The sequence below is a fragment of the Peromyscus eremicus genome, chromosome 1, assembly GCF_949786415.1.
Source record: "Peromyscus eremicus chromosome 1, PerEre_H2_v1, whole genome shotgun sequence".
NCBI classification, from domain to species: domain Eukaryota; kingdom Metazoa; phylum Chordata; class Mammalia; order Rodentia; family Cricetidae; genus Peromyscus; species Peromyscus eremicus.
In genome coordinates, this window is record NC_081416.1 from 178,624,278 (window position 1) to 178,641,384 (window position 17,107).

The following is a 17,107-nucleotide window of genomic DNA, read 5'->3' on the forward strand; positions in this document are numbered from 1 at the left end:
TCAGTGTGAGTAGAATTTAGGATTCTTCTAGGAAGTGTGTAAAGCCATTAAGCAATGATGAGAAAAGATCCATATTCTTCTTTTGCTCTTTTTTTAAAATTCTCTATTTATTTGTTTGTTTGTTTTTCTTTTTATTTTTTCGAGACAGGGTTTCTCTATGTTGTTTTGGTGCCTGTCCTGAATCTCACTCTATAGACCAGGCTAGTCTTAAACTCAGAGATCCGCCTGCCTCTGCCTCCTGAGTGCTGGGATGAAAGACCTGTGCCACCACCACCTGGCTTCTTTTGCTCTTTAGACGTTCCAAGTAACTAGCACTCTGATGCCTTCTTCAACAGCCACTCAAATATCGCCTTATGCATGTAAAAAAAAATCCAATGGGAAGCTAATTCTCCTGAGTCAAGGCCTCTGGGATCTCAAACACTTGGACATCACTGTACAGGAGCCATGCTTGCTTTGAAAGTCATACACATAGCTTACGTAATGACCTGAATTTTGGGAACTCCCAAAATAGCTGACAGCACTGACCAGTCTGTAATTCTGTGGATCATCTCTCAATGCCACGTTTTTGGACTCATCAGCAGCATCTACTGTGTTGTTGATTCCTGGAACATTGTTATTTCTAGGATTCCCTGATGTACCAAGGGAATCTTCATCGTCTTTCTGATCTCTCAATTCTGAAGACTTATATAGATCCCCTCTGTGTCCTCCTGAGTACCCTTAAAACTTGGTGGTGATGCCTGAGAAAGGAATTCCTTGTGGAATCTATTCTGATGATTAGGGAGCAGCTGTTTAGCCATTTCTTGAGAATTTCCAGATTTGTTTCTTCATTAAGATCACAATAACAATTGACAATCTTAGTAGTAGTGTGATGATCTCACATCCCATCTGCATTAATTTTCTCATACTTTTTCACATTCCCAGATGATTTTTGACTGGCTGAGAGGCAGATTCCCTCCAGAGACATTTGGGACATTGCATTCATCAAGGGAGACCTCATCAGTCAAGGGAAATGGTGGTTTCTTGTTTTCAATATAGTGGGAAGATACGTTTAGATACTTAGAAATCTCAACTGGCTGCGGACTGACCAAGAATCCATTAGCAGTCAAGTAGTAGCGTTTCAGATGAACAATGAAGACCCTGGGGAGCCTCTTTAAAGTGTACCTGAGAAATGAATTCTTGTTCTTGTACTTTTCACAATTATGCTCAATTATTTTCTGGTGTAAAGAAAAGATCAAGAGACTTTTGAATAGATAGAGTCTCTTCTCTTGTTCCTTGGTGCAGGTCAACAGGGAGGTAATTACTCACTTCAGTGTTGAGTGTAGCCTCACCACAGGCTTCACAAACAATAGAGCTCTGCACCTCTAACTCAAAATTAGCACTGACAGGACAAACGAACCTTTTCTTGGTGGCAGTCCCAGCATATGTTGATGGAGATGACCTCTTGGCTTTATTATCTCTCTAAATAATCTACATGGTATTTAATTTTTCCATGTTCACTTTCATCTGGTCTAAACACTGACTTAGAAATTCATGGGCATCATTCTGTTCATTATATGTGTATGTTTGGGTCTCCTGGCTAAACATTGATCCACTTTCATCAGATCATGTTAGTGTTGGAAGAATAGTGTCATCCAGGTTAGGCCTCAAGCAGGTGTTGGGATTGAATGAAGGTTCAAGTTTCCCAATGTCAGGCTTTTTCTAATCTCTTCAAGCCATTGGTTTCTCTCCTTCGCTTCTTTTATTCCCAGAGGTATAGGTCTTGAATTTCTTTTCTGATTCAGGATTATTTTTCTTCAAGATGTCCTCATTCATTTCGACACTAGAGGTTGATTTTCTCTGTGGTGATATTGTGTTCCCCAATATATTGTGCAACCTAATAAACTTATCTGGGGTCAGAGGACAGAACAGCCATAGATAGACATAGAGACCAGAAAATGGTGGCACACATGCCTTTAAACCTATTACTTGGGAGACAGAGATCCATCTGGATCTCTCTGAGTTTAAAGCCACATTCGAAACAGCCAGGCATGGTGACTCATGCCTTTTATCCCACAAAGTGAGCCTTTAATCTCAGGAAGGTATATAAGGTGTGAAAACCAGGAATTTGAGCTGGTTAAGCTTTTAGGCTTTTAGAAGCAGTTCAGGTGAGATTCATTCTGGATGAGGACTCAGAGGCTTCCAGTCTGAGGAAACAGGATCATCTGAGGAATAGGTGAGGTTAGGAAGCTGTGGGTTGTCTGTTTTTCTGATTCCAGCATTCATCCCAATATCTGGCTCTGGGTTTGTTTATATTAAGACCTTTTAAGATTCATGCTACATTTATCTTCCTGTTTTTGCTCTGTGTTTCTCCACTCTCTTTTTCAACATGACTACTGCTGGAGTTTGGCTCTGAAACTGGCATCTTCATGGGGAATGGAGCTCCACCTTCTTGTGTAGTATTCAAGGATCCACAAACTGTCTCCTGGTGCTTTCTGAAAAATGGATCACTGCTTTCACGTGTTCAGAGACTTAATCACACAAAATGCATTCAGTCCAATTGCAAAAGATATGTCATTATTAACTATTCCAACACTATTTAAAAGTCCAAAGCCCAAGCTGACTAGATGACTCAGCAGGTGAAGCTACTTGCGCCCAAGCCTGTGGACCTGAGTTCCATGACTGGAATCCATTTGATGGAGGGAGAGAAACAACACTTGTAAGAGGTCCTCTGATGACAACACCCAATATGTTACACACACACACACACACACACACACACACACACACACACACATGAAATAAATGTAATAATAATGAGTCCAAAGTCCATTCAAACATTGAAACTCTAGGCAGTCCTTACATTGGCAGCTCTGGTAAAGTCACATATTTCTACCAGGTGGTGCAAGCCTTTAATCCCAGCACTCAGCACTGAGGCAGAGGCATGCAGGTCTCTGAATTCCAGGCCAACCCTTCTACATAGTGAGTTCCAGGATAGCCAGGGCTACTCAGAGAAACAGTTTCTCCAAAAAAGAAAACCATACAAGTGATATTTTTCTGACATATAACCTCACATAACCTCACCACAAAATATACATTTCAAATTCTGAAATGGAAAAGGAACGAATAGTAAGGAATTACCAGAAAAAAGAAACACTGAAATCTACCAGGGCAGATGCATAATCATGTAGATAAAACAACTATACAAATAAATTAAAATTAATAAAATAAAACTAAAGATCATTTCTAAAATCAAATGAAAACAAAAATATATCTGGACCTAGGGTTCAGGCTTGTAATTTCAACTACTTGTGAGGCTGACGCAGGAAGGTCCACAATTCCAAACCAAGTGGGTAAATGGAGAGGCAGGCTCAAAAAAAAGGGGAGGGTCAAGAAAGCTTCTTTTGCAGTGGTATTGATGACTGCAGACCCACAAGTGAAAATAAGAAACATAGAAGGCTTCTAAGGCAACCTCTCTCCCACCCTTCTCACCCTAAAAAGAAAACAGACTAGAGAGGATGGTAGGATTTCTAGTGAGACTCTGAGTGCCTTATTTGCTACCTAATACCTGTGCCTCTTGGTCTCGTAATATGTGTGCAGCATGATCACATGATCTATGTGCAGGTGGGGCATAGCTACTTAAAACCATATGTGATTGTGCATGGGTTGGGGAGGGGGGGTCATCTATAACAAGCCAGTTCCATTTTATCCCTTTCCTTTCTTCCTGCACAATTATTTCCCACAGGCCTAAGCACCCACTTCAGTCTCCTTCCCCTGGTAAACTCTCTCTCTCTCTCTCTCTCTCTCTCTCTCTCTCTCTCTCTCTCTCTCTCTCTCTCTCTCTCTCGACAAGGTTTCTCTGTGTAGCTTTGCCCATTTCCTGGAACTCACTTTGTAGCCCTTGCAGGCCTCAAACTCAGAGGCCTCCCGGAGTGCTAGGATTAAAGTCTTTTGCCACCACCACCAGGCTAATAAACTCTTACTGAGTACAGCAGGCAGTCTAAGATGGTGGCCATTTCTCTAAGATGGAGCCTGTAAGGTCAAGTCTAAGATGATGGACCTTTCCCTAGGTTGGAGCCTGTAAAGTTAAGTCTAGACCTTCCCAGTAAAGACAGCACCTCTTGGGAACCCATCTTTCAAACACTCTGGAATCCCATTGAAACAGTTAACTCTGCCTTTTTGTGTGTTGAGAAAGGAGCACCAGTGGCTCGTGGAAGTGGACAGAGATTCCCAGTGAAACTGTGGTGTTTCTTCCCTGAGGTTCCCCTGGGTTGTCCCCCATGCCTCCTCCTTGATCAGCCTGTTTTGAAGTCAAAGCCACCAAAACCTGGGTGCATTGCCCAGACATTAGAAGGGAGGCATGGTGTAGAGCAGCTTCAGCTTTGGCAGCACTGATTGCAGAGAGAGGCCGGCCTGGGTGCCATGTCAGAGCAGACTCTGGCAGAGGCCAGAGCTCCACTGACAAGGGAAGACACTTGTCGGGATTATCAGTCCTTGTTGGAAGCCCTGACCTTCAATAATAGCAAACCACACATCAATATGCTGACCATTGTAGCCTAGGAGAACCTGCTCTTTGCCAAGAAGATCCTCTCTCATTGAGGCCCAAACCGCCAGGTTCCTTCCTCAGAGAAGCTCCCTCTTATGTACCTTATGGATTCTATCATGAGAAAGGTTGAAAGACAGTATATCACTGCCTTTACTAACAATCTAGTTGCAACATTTATTTGTGTGTTTGAAAAGGTGGATTAAAATACTAGAAAAAGTTTATTAAATTACGTTCCAAATGAAATGAAATATTCCCTTTGAAGAAACTTTGTGCCTTGGATGTCAGAGTCAATTCATTAGATCCTGCTTGGCCTATTAAACCTCTGACCCCCAATGTGCAGACATGTAGCATCTACCTAACGCCCACATTTTTAAATAAATCACCTGAGGAGCCTTCAGCACCTGGCACGGTAGTCAGCTCCCCCAGTATCTCCACTCCTCTGATTGTCTCTGACATACAAAAGAATCTTACTGAAGAACAACTAATAAGGCAACAGTTGTGGTGACATTTTATTTGTGCTGAAATGTGATATTTTATTTGTATGTTAATCAATAAATTTTGCCTGGAGACCAGAGGTCACAAAGGGAGCCATAAATAGTAGTCAGGCAGTGGTAGCACATGCCCTTAATCCGATCACATGACAGGTGGGATCTCTGTGACACACCCTTTATTTCCAGTAGCAACCATAGAGTCCTGGAGGTCTGTATAGATAGGCAGTGACAAGGAAGTGATGTGGCTGGGCTTAGAGCCAATGAGAAGGGAGAACAGGAAGCCTATAAAAGCAGAGGTTAGACAGGAAGAAGCTCTCTTTGTGAAAGCTACAGCGGGCTGGTAAGGTAAGGCTCCTCGTGGCTTTTTGTTATTTCTCTCATCTCTTCGGCTATTACCCCTGTATTTGGCTCTGTGTTTCTTATTTAATAAGACTATTTAGAAATTCGTCTACAAACAGTTACTTGCAGAACAAAAACAGTTGTCAAAACTTTAGCAAAAAAAGCTACAGCTTGAGTTAGAAGAAGCTAAGGCACAACTGGCAGTATCTCTTAGCGTTCAGCAGGAGACAGCCAACTTGGGTGCTGCATCAGCACCATCTAAATTACGTGTTTCACAAATTCCCACCATGGCCGATAAAACTCCCCATCAGGTTCCTGTGCATCCTGACAAGTGCCGACCAGGTCTATCTTTACAAATTCAAGAATTGAAAGGAACTACCCTGGATCCCTGTCTTAACAGGATGAGCCAACATTCTTCCCATGGCAAAGAGCACAGTCATAGGAAGGAATTTGTAATGAACACATTAAGCAAGTCTGATGTTAGAACAAGGAAAACTGTACCCTCTGAAAAACTAAATTCATCCAAGCAAGAAACAAGTGAATCAAGTGAAAAAATAACCAAGCAAGAACTTGACAAGTTAGATTCTAAATCTCAATCTAAATCACCTTTGAAAAACAAATTATCCCACCCCAAAGACTTGAAAAGTCAAGAATCGGAAAGGATGAGGTTGTGTGGTATGAACAAGAGAGATCCAAATATAAAAAAGTACCTTCAGGATAGAGCTGAGAGCAAAGATGAAGATGTAAAAGAAAAGAGAAAAACTGCAGAGAAAAAAGATAAAGATGAGCACATGAAATCATGTGAACACAGACTGATTGGAAGGAGAAGTCAAATCACAAATGGCATTGTTCAAAAACAGGACATGGTTACAGAAGAATTGGAAAAACAAGGGAGAAAACCAGGGAGATCAAGTACTCAAAAGAGATCAAGATCCAGGTCATGTAAGTCTCGGTCACCAATTGTACATTCCCCAAAGAGAAGAGATAGACTGTCACCCAAACAAAGGCAAAGAAGTATGTTTCCAACTTTGGTCCCTAAGTCTGGAAAGATGCATCAGTCAGGACTTACACAGTCACATATGGAAGAGTTCCCAGCACCTTCTAAGGAAGAAAGAAATGTTAAGAGAAGTACTAAGCAGGATGTTCGAGATCCCAGACTGCTGAAAAAGATGCATGAAGGTAGGCCTCAAGATGCTGCAAGTAAATGCTCTATGAAGTCAGACGCAGAGCCAAAAGAGAATATAGAGAATTGGCAAAGCTCCAAGTTGGCCAAAATAGGGAAATCTGGTTGGGAAGAAAAAAAAAGCTTCCAACAGTGTGATGAGCATAGTAAAGCACCTCATCTAAGGCATAGGGAGAGCCGGTCAAGCACTAAAGGAATCTTGTCACCTCAAACCCCAAAGCAGCACCATCGACCAAGGGTAGATGCCAATCTTCAGATTCCTAAAGACTTAACTGTTGCAAGCCACAGAGAATTTCTTCAAAAGACGATTGAACGTTTTGCTTCTGGTGAAATTACACAGGATGAGTTCCTTGGTGTTGTGCATCAAATTCGACAGCTCTTTCAGGATGAAGAAGGTGGAGAAGAGGAGCAGAGATCTCCATTCAATGATCGATTTCCACTTAAGCGACCTAGATATGAAGATTCAGATACACCACTTGTAAATGGGCCAGCATCAAGATTTGCTGGCCTTTGTACAAATCAGCAGCTTACAGCTTTAGCTGCAGACCGACCATTATTTGATGGGCCTGGTAGGCCATCTGTGAGGAGAGATGGCCCAGCCAAGATGATTTTTGAAAGACTTAATAAATTAAGCCCCAGAATTGATGGCCCTCCTACACCGGGTTCTGTTCAGTTTGATAGGTCACCAGGACAAATGGGGGGAGGAGGCACTATGCCGTTCCAAGGACCAAAAGGTCAGTTAGGAGGTGGATGTCCTTTGAGAGTTCAAGTTCCTCCAGCACCAGTAGGAAAACCTCTGTGGTGTGAAGGAACAATTGGTAAAGAAGGAGAAGGAGGAAGAGCAGGAGGAGGAGGAGGAGGAGGAGGAGGCAGTATTCGATTTGAAGGTTCAACTAGTGTGAGTTTTGAGGGATCTACAGGTGTTTTGGGATTTGAAGGACCCAGGAGTAAGCCTGTAGGTGGTGTGAGGTCTGAGGGCCCTCATGGACAGCCTGTGGGTCATGGTCAATCAGGGCCAGCAATTAGGTTTGATGGGCCTCATGGTCAGCCAGGTGGGGCTATCAGATTTGAGGGCCCTTTGCTACAGCAAGGAGTAAGAATGAGGTTTGAGGGTCCCCAGGGTCAGTCTGTAGCTTGTCTAAGAATGGAAGGACATAATCAACTAGGTGGGAACCTTATTTCTGAGAGACCACGTGGTCAACCAGGGGTTGAGATCAGGTTTGAAGGACCTCTAGTAAAACAGGGAGGTGGAATGAGGTTTGAGGGTCCTGTACCAGGAGGTGGCCTGAGAATTGAAGCACCTCTGGGTCAAGGTGGTCCAAGATTTGAAGGTTGTCGCTCTTTAAGGTCTGATGGACAGTTAGGTCAACCATTACTTTTGACAAGATGTGATGGAACATATGGCCAGCCAGGTCCTAGATTTGAAAGAAATGGTCAGCCAGGTCCACAGAGATTTTCTGAGCCACCTGAACAGCAGGTTCAACCGAGATTTGATAGTTTACCTCAACGATTTCATGGGCCACAACAGCAGCAAGCATCAAGATCTGATATTTTTATTGGTCTGAAAGGTACCCAACAAGACAATCATCCTTCACAAAGGCTTGAATCTTTCAATCAGACTTGCCCATATAATGACCCACCTGGCAATGCTTTGAATGTTCCATTTCAAGGACTACAATTCCAAAGACATGAACAAATATTTGATACACCTCAAGGACCAAATTTTAATGGACCTCATGGCACTGGAAACCAGAATTTCCCAAATGCCCTTAACAGAGCTTCAGGACACTATTTTGATGAAAAGAATCTTCAGAGTTCTCAGTTGGGAAACTTGGACACTTTACCTAGTCCAATGTCAGTAGGAGATATTCAGACATCTCAACAGGTTCTGACTGGTGTTGCTCAGCCAGTAGCATTTGGCCAAGGACAACAATTGTTACCAGTTCATCCACAGAATGCAGGAGCTTTTATTCAAAATCCTTCAGGAGGTCTTCCTAAGGCATATCCTGATCATCATGTCAGTGAGGTGGATGTACATGAATTGTTTTCAAAACTGCTGAAAGCAGGACTACTCAAATTGTCACAGCCTGATTCAACTGCAATACAGGAAAAGGAGGCTGATGCTCAGCCTCCCTCTGAAGAGGCAAAGGATCAGAATGAAGATCAAGATGTTCCAGATCTCACTAATTTTAAAACTGAGGAATTGAAACATCGTTATGACAGTATCATAAACCGGCTGTACATGGGGAATCAGTGTTCTTCTTGTGGAATGAGGTTTCTGACATCCCAGAGAGATGTTCATGCAGATCACTTGGACTGGCATTATCAGCAAAATAGAACTAAGAAAGATGTTAGCAGAAAGTTCACTCATAGACGTTGGTACTGCAGTTTAAAAGACTGGATAGAATTTGAAGAATCAGCTGATCTGGAAGAAAGTGCAGAACGCCAGTGTTTTGAAAAGGCACATAAAGACATTGTCCAGAAATCTCAGAAGGCTTCTAAAGCAAAGGAGTTCCAAAGTGTCCCTGCTGGACCATTTGGAGCACTTGAGAGTTGTGAAATCTGTCAAGAACAATTTGAACAGTACTGGGATGAAGAGGAGGAGGAATGGCACTTAAAGAATGCTATTGGAGTAGATGGAAAGATTTACCATCCATCGTGTTATGCAGATGACCAAAATACATCTTCTTTTGATTGTAAACCATCTGCCATGAAGACGCCAGTTGAAAACCCTTGGAACATTATGTTGAACACTGTCCAAAAGGATTTGCAAGAACCCTGTGAAAGTCTCAAAGTTAAGGAAGAGCAAACTGATGTCCCACCAGCCTGTTCAGAAGAAAGTATAGCAACACCCACTGACATTAAAACAGAAAATGATACAGTTGAGTCAGTTTAAATAAAATGGGGAAATTATGGTTTTGTTTTTTGTTACAAAAGCTGCTGTTGGATCCAGAAATTGAAGTTTTTTATGTATATATAGACATCTATCTCTATAAATTGTCTAGCTGAGGCAGGGCCTTCAGCTACCATTTGGTTTATAAATAGGTTTTAGTATTTGCATTTCCTAATGCCTGCACAGTTTCAGGTACTTGTTGTGTGAAAGTTCTCTAGGTGAGTGCAAATTTAACAAAATGACATTGTATGTGTAAAAATGTATGATTTCCTCTTGTGAACTGTAAATTATAAATAAAAATATTTTGCCATAATAAAATAGTTGAGTTCATGTCCTGATCCTTGTGCGACTCCAACATTTCCCCATCCCAGCCCTCTGAAGAAGCTGTGATACTACATTCTCACATAAGTGTTTGGTACAAGACTCATCTGTGTTGTGAGCTCACACACATCTCTCTGCAGAGGCTGAGGCAGTGTTCATCCTGAGGACAGACCACTGTCCCTGTCCACACAGGGCAGACCGGGCTCTAGGATCCACCCAGTCCTCAGGTGACCAGACACCTCCAGGATTGGGATGACAATTTTCTGCATTGACTGCCTCTGCACTGTGTTGTCCTTAACAGTGGCGACTGTGTGGGGATACTTCCCGCTAGACACAGCCGTGGTTCTGCCCCTTGGCCTGGACTGTGTCTGCTGTCTCATCCATTTCTCCATCATTGGGATCACCCAATGATGGAGAAATGGATGAGATCTACGTGAACAATCTGGACATGAGTGGCGGTAGTGAAGGGCGAGTGTCGAGGAAAAGAGAGCTTGGGGGAGCGGGAGATCCCAGCTGGATCAAGAACAGAGAGAGAGAAGAAGGAATAGGAGACCATGGTAAATGAAGACCACACGAGAATAGGAAGAAGCTAAGTGCTAGAGAGGCCCACAGAAATCCACAAAGATACCCCCACAATAGACTGCTGGCAATGGTTGAGAGACAGCCCGAACTGACCTACTCTGGTGATGGGATGGCCAAACACCCTAATTGTCTTGCTAGAAACCCCATCCACTGGATGCAGAGATGCATGGCTAGGCCCTGGGTGGAGCTCCGGGAGTCCAATTAGCGAGAAAGAGGAGGGTTTATATGAGCAAGAATTGTTGTGATCAAGATTGAATAAAGCACAGGGACAAATAGCCAAAGAAATGGAAACACATGAAGTATGAACCAATGGCTAAGGGGCCTCCGACTGGATCAGGCCCTCTGAATTCGTGAGACAGTTGATTGGCTTGATCTGTTTGGGAGGCATCCAGGCAGTGGGACCGGGTCCTGTGCTCATTGCATGAGTTGGCTGTTTGAAACCTGGGGCTTATACAGGGTCACTTGGCTCGGCCTGGGAGGAGGGGACTGGACCTACCTGGACTGAGTCTACCAGGTTGATCTCAGTCCTTGGGGGATGCTTTGCCCTGGAGGAGTTAGGAATAGGGGATAGGCTGGGGGAAAGGGGATGGAGGCGGGAGGGGGGAGAACAAAGGAATCCGTGGCTGATACGTAGAACTGAATTGTATTGTAAAATAAAATAAAATTAAATTTAAAAAATAAATAAAATAAAATAAGAAACACAGCCAAATAAAGAGTTAAAAGCCTAGAGATAAGAGCAGTAGTCAAGAGCTAAGACCACATTTTCTTACCACTCGCTGCCGTCCTTCACCTGAGAGAGACACCTTCTTCCTGTGTCCTGTCTTTTTATTGCCTTTCTATTCTGTCTTCTGATTGGCTCTAAACCCAACCACGTGACCTCCTCGGCACTGCCTGTCTTTATAGACCTCCAGGTCTCTATTTTTAGTACTGGGATTAAAGGTGTGTGTATTCATGCTGGCTATGTCTTTGAACACACAGAGACTTTGCCTGCCATGTGATCAGATTAAGGGTGTGTGCTACAACTGCCAGACTTCTGCTTAATGGCTTGCTCTTAGCTCTGATTCCCAGGCAACTTTATTTATTAACATACAAATAAAAATCATATTTCAGCACAAATAAAATATCACCATATTTCCCCTTTCTATTCTAATAAAAAGAAAAAAGGAAAAAGGTTATAACTAATATAAGAAAGACTATAAACAAAAAGTACACTAACTATATACAATATATACCAGCAATAAATACTTAAACAATGTGTAGTCCATTTGCATTTGACAAACTCAGAGAAAATATTCCATTATCTATCCTATTTTGGTAAGCCCAAAATGTACCTGATTCACTTTCTATCCTAACTTATATTTCTAACAGAACTATCTCATAATGTCTTTCAAATTTATACTTACACCTCTTTAGTGAGTTTCTTTTTTGAAATTCTTAACAAGGAAAACTGTAACTATCTAATCTTTAAATATAACTATAACCATAACTATCTAATCTTCAACTCACTGTAACTATAACTACCCAATCTTCAACTTCCTCAGAGACCCAAGAGGGAAATAATATTACCTAAAAGAACAGGAAGTACAAACAAGCGACTTTCACAAAAAAATTGTGAGCTGACAGAAAGAGCAAGCTGCCTGGACAGTCACGTGAGGTTTCTTTGCAATGTTGGGGCATCATCTTCAGCCTACAGGCTTGGCGTATCTGACAGACTCATTTGTGAAGTAGGATGTACACAACGACTACAATTTGACCTCACATTTGGTGAGAGTAGTCCATGTACTGGAAACACCAGAATTCCACACTTGTCCTGTCGTGATTCAGGATTTTAAATTCAGAAAATTATTGGTGTTTTTGGAATTCAGCTGTCCATTCTTCTTGGCTTGTGGGTTGCTCCATCTCGGCATCCCATTCTTTTCTGCATCCCACTCATCATGGCTTCTGAGTGGTAACCATACCCAATGCTGCTTGGGTGACCAAGAACCAGAGATACATAGCCCAAAGTCCTAGGGTAAAACCAAATATTACTGTTATCAAAAAAAAAGTTGGATGACTGTCCAGGCTGCCATTGTCTCTTTCTATCGCAAGACTCCTGAAGGTTGCTTGTGTCCTTCTCCCTTTCTCAGGTAATATTATATCCTTCTAAGGTTTTTGATGTAGTTGAAGACTAGATAGTTATAATGTCTTTACTTATGATAAAAGATAAGTTAGATATGAAACCTTAGACTCACAAATATAGGATAGATATCTTCTTTAATTTTGCCAAATACGAAAAGACTACATATTATAAATAGACTAGATATTGTAACTCTAATCCTTGCTTGATAATTGTTTTGTTATATGTAATTTTACTATGTTAAAGTTAAATCGTTCCTTTTTGGAAAAAAAAGAAAGGGGGAAGTGCTGTGGATGATTGGTTGATAAATAAAGTGGTGATTGTTCAGTAGCCAGGCAGGAAGTATAGGTGGGACAAGGAGAGAGGAGAATTCTGGGAACAGGAAGCCTGAGTCAGAAGATGCTGCTAGCCACCACCATGAGAAACATGGTGTAAGGTACTGGTAAGCCACGAGCCACTGGCAAGGTATAGATTTATAGAAATGGGTTAATTTAAGATGTAAGAACTAGATAACAAGAAGCTTGCCACGGCCATACGGTTTATAAGTAATATAAGTCTCTGTGTGCTGGATTGGGTTCAAGTGGCTGCCAGACTGGTGGGTGAGAGAGATTTGTCCTGGCCATGGAACAGGCAGAACAAGGAAAACTTCAGCTACGTGTACATCCAGTGTGAAGCTGATTCTCCCGAATCAAGGCCTCTGGGATCTCAAACACTTGGACATCACTGTACAGAGGCCATGCTTGTTTTTGAAAATCAACTATGGAAATGGATTTCTTCACATTTATAAGTAACTCTCCCTTGACCTCTATATCCTGGATGTCTTTCAAGACAAGGAGTTGACTTAAGGGCTTGATAAAATCATCATAGGAGACTTTCTCCCATGGAATACTTTGTGTGAGCAAATTCTTTGCCAAGGTTGTAATCCCAAAGACAGATTGTGAAACGGAATTCATGCAACAGGTATTTCCCATATAGGGGAAAGCTTCCCATTTCAGTTGCTTTGCTTAAGTGTCAAGAGGAGACTTGACATCGTTATTTGTTGGGGGTCTCCTGGCTAACCTTTGATCTCCTTCTTTCATTAGAACCTGTTAGGATTGGAAGAACAGTGCCACCTAGGTTAGTCCTCTTGCAAGAGTTGGTAGTGAATGAAAGTTCAAGTTACCAAATGTTCTGATTCTCCTGATCTCTTAAAGTCATTGGATTCTCTCCTTCACTTCTTTTATTCCTGGAGTTATAGGTCTGGGATTTCTTTTCTTGTTCAGGATTATTTTCTTTGACAATGTCATTATTTATTTCTATACTGGATGTTGATTTTCTCTTCCTCTTTCTGCTCTGTTTTTCTACTCTCACTGTTTCCACATGACTGCTGTTGGGCTGTGACCACAAAAGTGGCATCTTCATGGGGAGTGAAGTACCACTTCCTTGTGTAGTATTCTAGGACCTACAAACTGGCTCCTGGTGCTTCCTGAAAAATACATCATTGCTTTTAAGAACATTCTGATTACTCTTGGCTTCCTTGGGTTATTGGGATACAGATGGATGAAAAAAAATCCAGGAATAACTTCAGCCTTTCAACATCTATGAGTAAGGAACTGTCATCTTTTAAAGTTAAATGCAGATTGTGAAGTTCCTTCTCATAACAACTAACCACTACACCTACCCCATTACCACCCAGCTGAAAAATCCTTCTCTTTTTTCCAACATGAATAATAATAGAGTACTATGTCTCAAAATAATTCAAACAAACTCTTCTCAGTAAGTAAACAGGTTTATTTATGGAGATTACTAACAGAGTGCTTCCTAGCATGCTCAAGATCCTCCATTCAATCCCCAAAACTGTAAGAAAATAATATTGAAGCCAAAAACCTCCTTGTAAAGTGTTCATTTTGTTATTCATGTCCCTAACCCTCTATACATTTGCAGGAAACAATGTCTGTGACTCATTGCTTAGTGGTAAGCATTGAAACTTCTGAGAACCAGTTTTTTAAACACTGGAATTTCATTAAAACATTAAACTGGATTCCATAATGTGTACACAGAGGACCTGATGGAGTCCCGTGCAGGCCTTGTGCATGCTGCTTCAGTCTCTGTGAGTTCAGATGAACGTTGATCATGTTGAGTTAGAAGGCCTTGTTTTCTTGGTGTCCTCCATCCCCTCTGGGTCTTACACTGTTTCCTTCTATATTCCTTCTATATTTGGTCCCTTCTAATCCAGGATGAAGCTTCTCTGATGTTGGCTGAGCTAAGCACTGATTTATGAGTATAGCAGAATGTCATTAGGAGTTAATCAGTGCATTATTTCTTTTCTTTATTTGTGGACAACAGTAATATTTGGTTTTACCCTAGGACTCTGGGCTATGTATCTCTGGTTCTTGGTCACCCACGCAGCGTTGGGTATGGTTTCCATTTTGTTTTATCCAGACAGGGTTTCTCTGTGTAGTCCTGGGTGTCCTGGAACACGTTTTATGTACCAGGGTGGTCTTGAACTCACAGATCATTCTGAATCTGCCTCTGAAGAGCCGAGATTAAAAGCAAGCACCACTACTACCCAATGGTGTCATTCTCTTTTTAACAATTGAATAATAATTTGTTTTGTAAATTTACCACATTTTGTTTCTTTCTTTCTTTCTTTTTTTCTTTTTTCTTTCTTTCTTTCTTTCTTTCTTTCTTTCTTTCTTTCTTTCTTTCTTTCTTTCTTTCTTTCTTTCTCTTTTCATTTCATTGTTTTTTGATATGAATGAATCTCAGCTGAACTGCTGCTAAAAGCTTCAAAGCTTAACCAGGCTGTAGTTCCTGGTCCTCACGCCTTAAATACATTTCTGTTTCCTGCCATCAGTTCCTGGGATTAAAGGCATGTGTCACCATGCCTGGCTGTTTCCAGTGTGACTTTGAACTCACAGAGATCCAAGCGGATCTCTGCCTCCTGAATGCTAGGATTAAAGGTGTGTGTGTCACCATTTTCTAGCCTCTATGTCTATCTAGCAGCTATTCTGTTCTCTGACCCCAGATAAGTTTATTAACGTGAACAATATACTGGGGAACACAATACCACCACATTTCCCATTTTTTTTGTCTAAAAGTTAAAAAGCTTATAACTAATGCAAGAAAAACTATATCCAATAAGTATATACAATATATACAGTCAAGAATTACATTAACAATGTCTAGTCCAATCACATTTGACAAATTCAGACAAAAAATTTTCATTACTTATCCTATTTAAGACAAGTAGTTCCTTTCTAAAAGTAGATTCAATATTCTCCCTTTTTATCTTATATCCATATTCTTTTTTTTTTTTGAGTAGGTCCAAAAATCTACCTTTTATCCTTTTTTGTATTAAAGCATACATTTTAAAATTTATTTCTTAATTGCACTCTTGATATTCATTAATTACACTCATGATATTAATTACATTTGTGGTCTTCATTAATTACATTCGTAGGGCCCAAGACCTTCGCACAACATCCCAGCACTTTTCTCTGGTGAATGTCCCACATCTGGAACTTACACTTCCCATTGTGGCTCTGTTGGTTGGTTACTGAGCTGTGGAATCTACCTGTGTCTACCTCCCAGTGCTGAGTCACAGGCATACATGGCAATGAGGAGCTTTTTACGTGGGTGCTGGGGATTTGAACTCAAATCCTCCTGCTTGCAGAGCAAGTGATCTTACCTACAGAACTAGCATCCCAGGCCCTTGAAAGTGGATCTGTACTAATATATATTTTTTTATATTTGAAATAGATGTGGTGTGGGTGTCTCAGATCAGGCTACACACCTCATAGCCAGCAACCCTAGCTGGTTTTTCCTTCCCCTTGCTACCCTGGTATCAGGTTGAAAACTACTAGGTGCTTTTGTACTTTGTATTAAGGAAGCCTGCTGCTTTATGGCACAAGGTCTCTTCCTTGTCTTGGGAACTAGGGGGAACCTTGTTTTGTCTTATGAACTGAAATGTTCTCTTTAAAACCCCATCATGCTGTTTGTGTTAATATATGAGGTTCTCACCTAAAGGACTGTCTGTCTCAGACCCCCTGTCCCTTGAACCACTCCATTTTCTCATATCATGATTTGAATATAACAAGTATATTTGGCACTTCAAAATATTTTTAAAAGGGTCCTTTAAATATGTTATTGTGCTAGTCATTGTGTTCCAGACATTTAAATACCGACACTCAGGTATCAAAGCCAGGGAACTTCTATGTTCAAAGTAGCATTATCTAAATAGAGAATTCCAAGCCACAGAGAGCTACATAGTGAGATTCTAAAACATATATTTTTGGTTCATGGATTTACCCATATATGTGCACATGTGCTAGCTCTAGAGGTCAGAGGACAACTTGCAGGACTTGTGTCATCAGGCTTGGTGGCAGGTATTTTCATCCACTGAGCCCTTAGAGAGCTTTTGAATTTGCAAAATTTTTCATTCTATCTATTTCATTTCCCGTGTAATCCTGATGCTATGCCCTGCAATTCTGAGAAGGAAGCACAAAACCAGTTGGTGTGAAGCTAGATAATTTCATGAGCAATGAGTCACAAACACATACAGAAAACAATGGTTTTAATAAATTGACAATAGAATGGTATACATGAATTTAGGGAAAGCAAACAATATCATGAATATCCTCCAGATGACATGAGCAATTCATATATACAGTAACAAAAT

At 41.2% G+C, this 17,107-nt stretch overlaps 1 protein-coding gene and 1 pseudogene across 1 annotated transcript; one reads left to right on the forward strand and one right to left on the reverse strand.

Moving 5' to 3' along the window:
- Positions 1 to 899: 899 nt before the first annotated feature.
- Positions 900 to 15,964, reverse strand: LOC131902450 (ubiquitin carboxyl-terminal hydrolase 29-like; annotated as a pseudogene).
- LOC131902595 (pre-mRNA cleavage complex 2 protein Pcf11-like) lies at positions 4,399 to 9,431 on the forward strand. Its single transcript, XM_059253613.1, is given in 5 exon segments — positions 4,399 to 4,741; positions 4,744 to 5,017; position 5,212; positions 5,472 to 7,353; positions 7,390 to 9,431. Coding segments are annotated over 5 exon segments (4,542 nt in total).
- Positions 15,965 to 17,107: the final 1,143 nt, after the last annotated feature.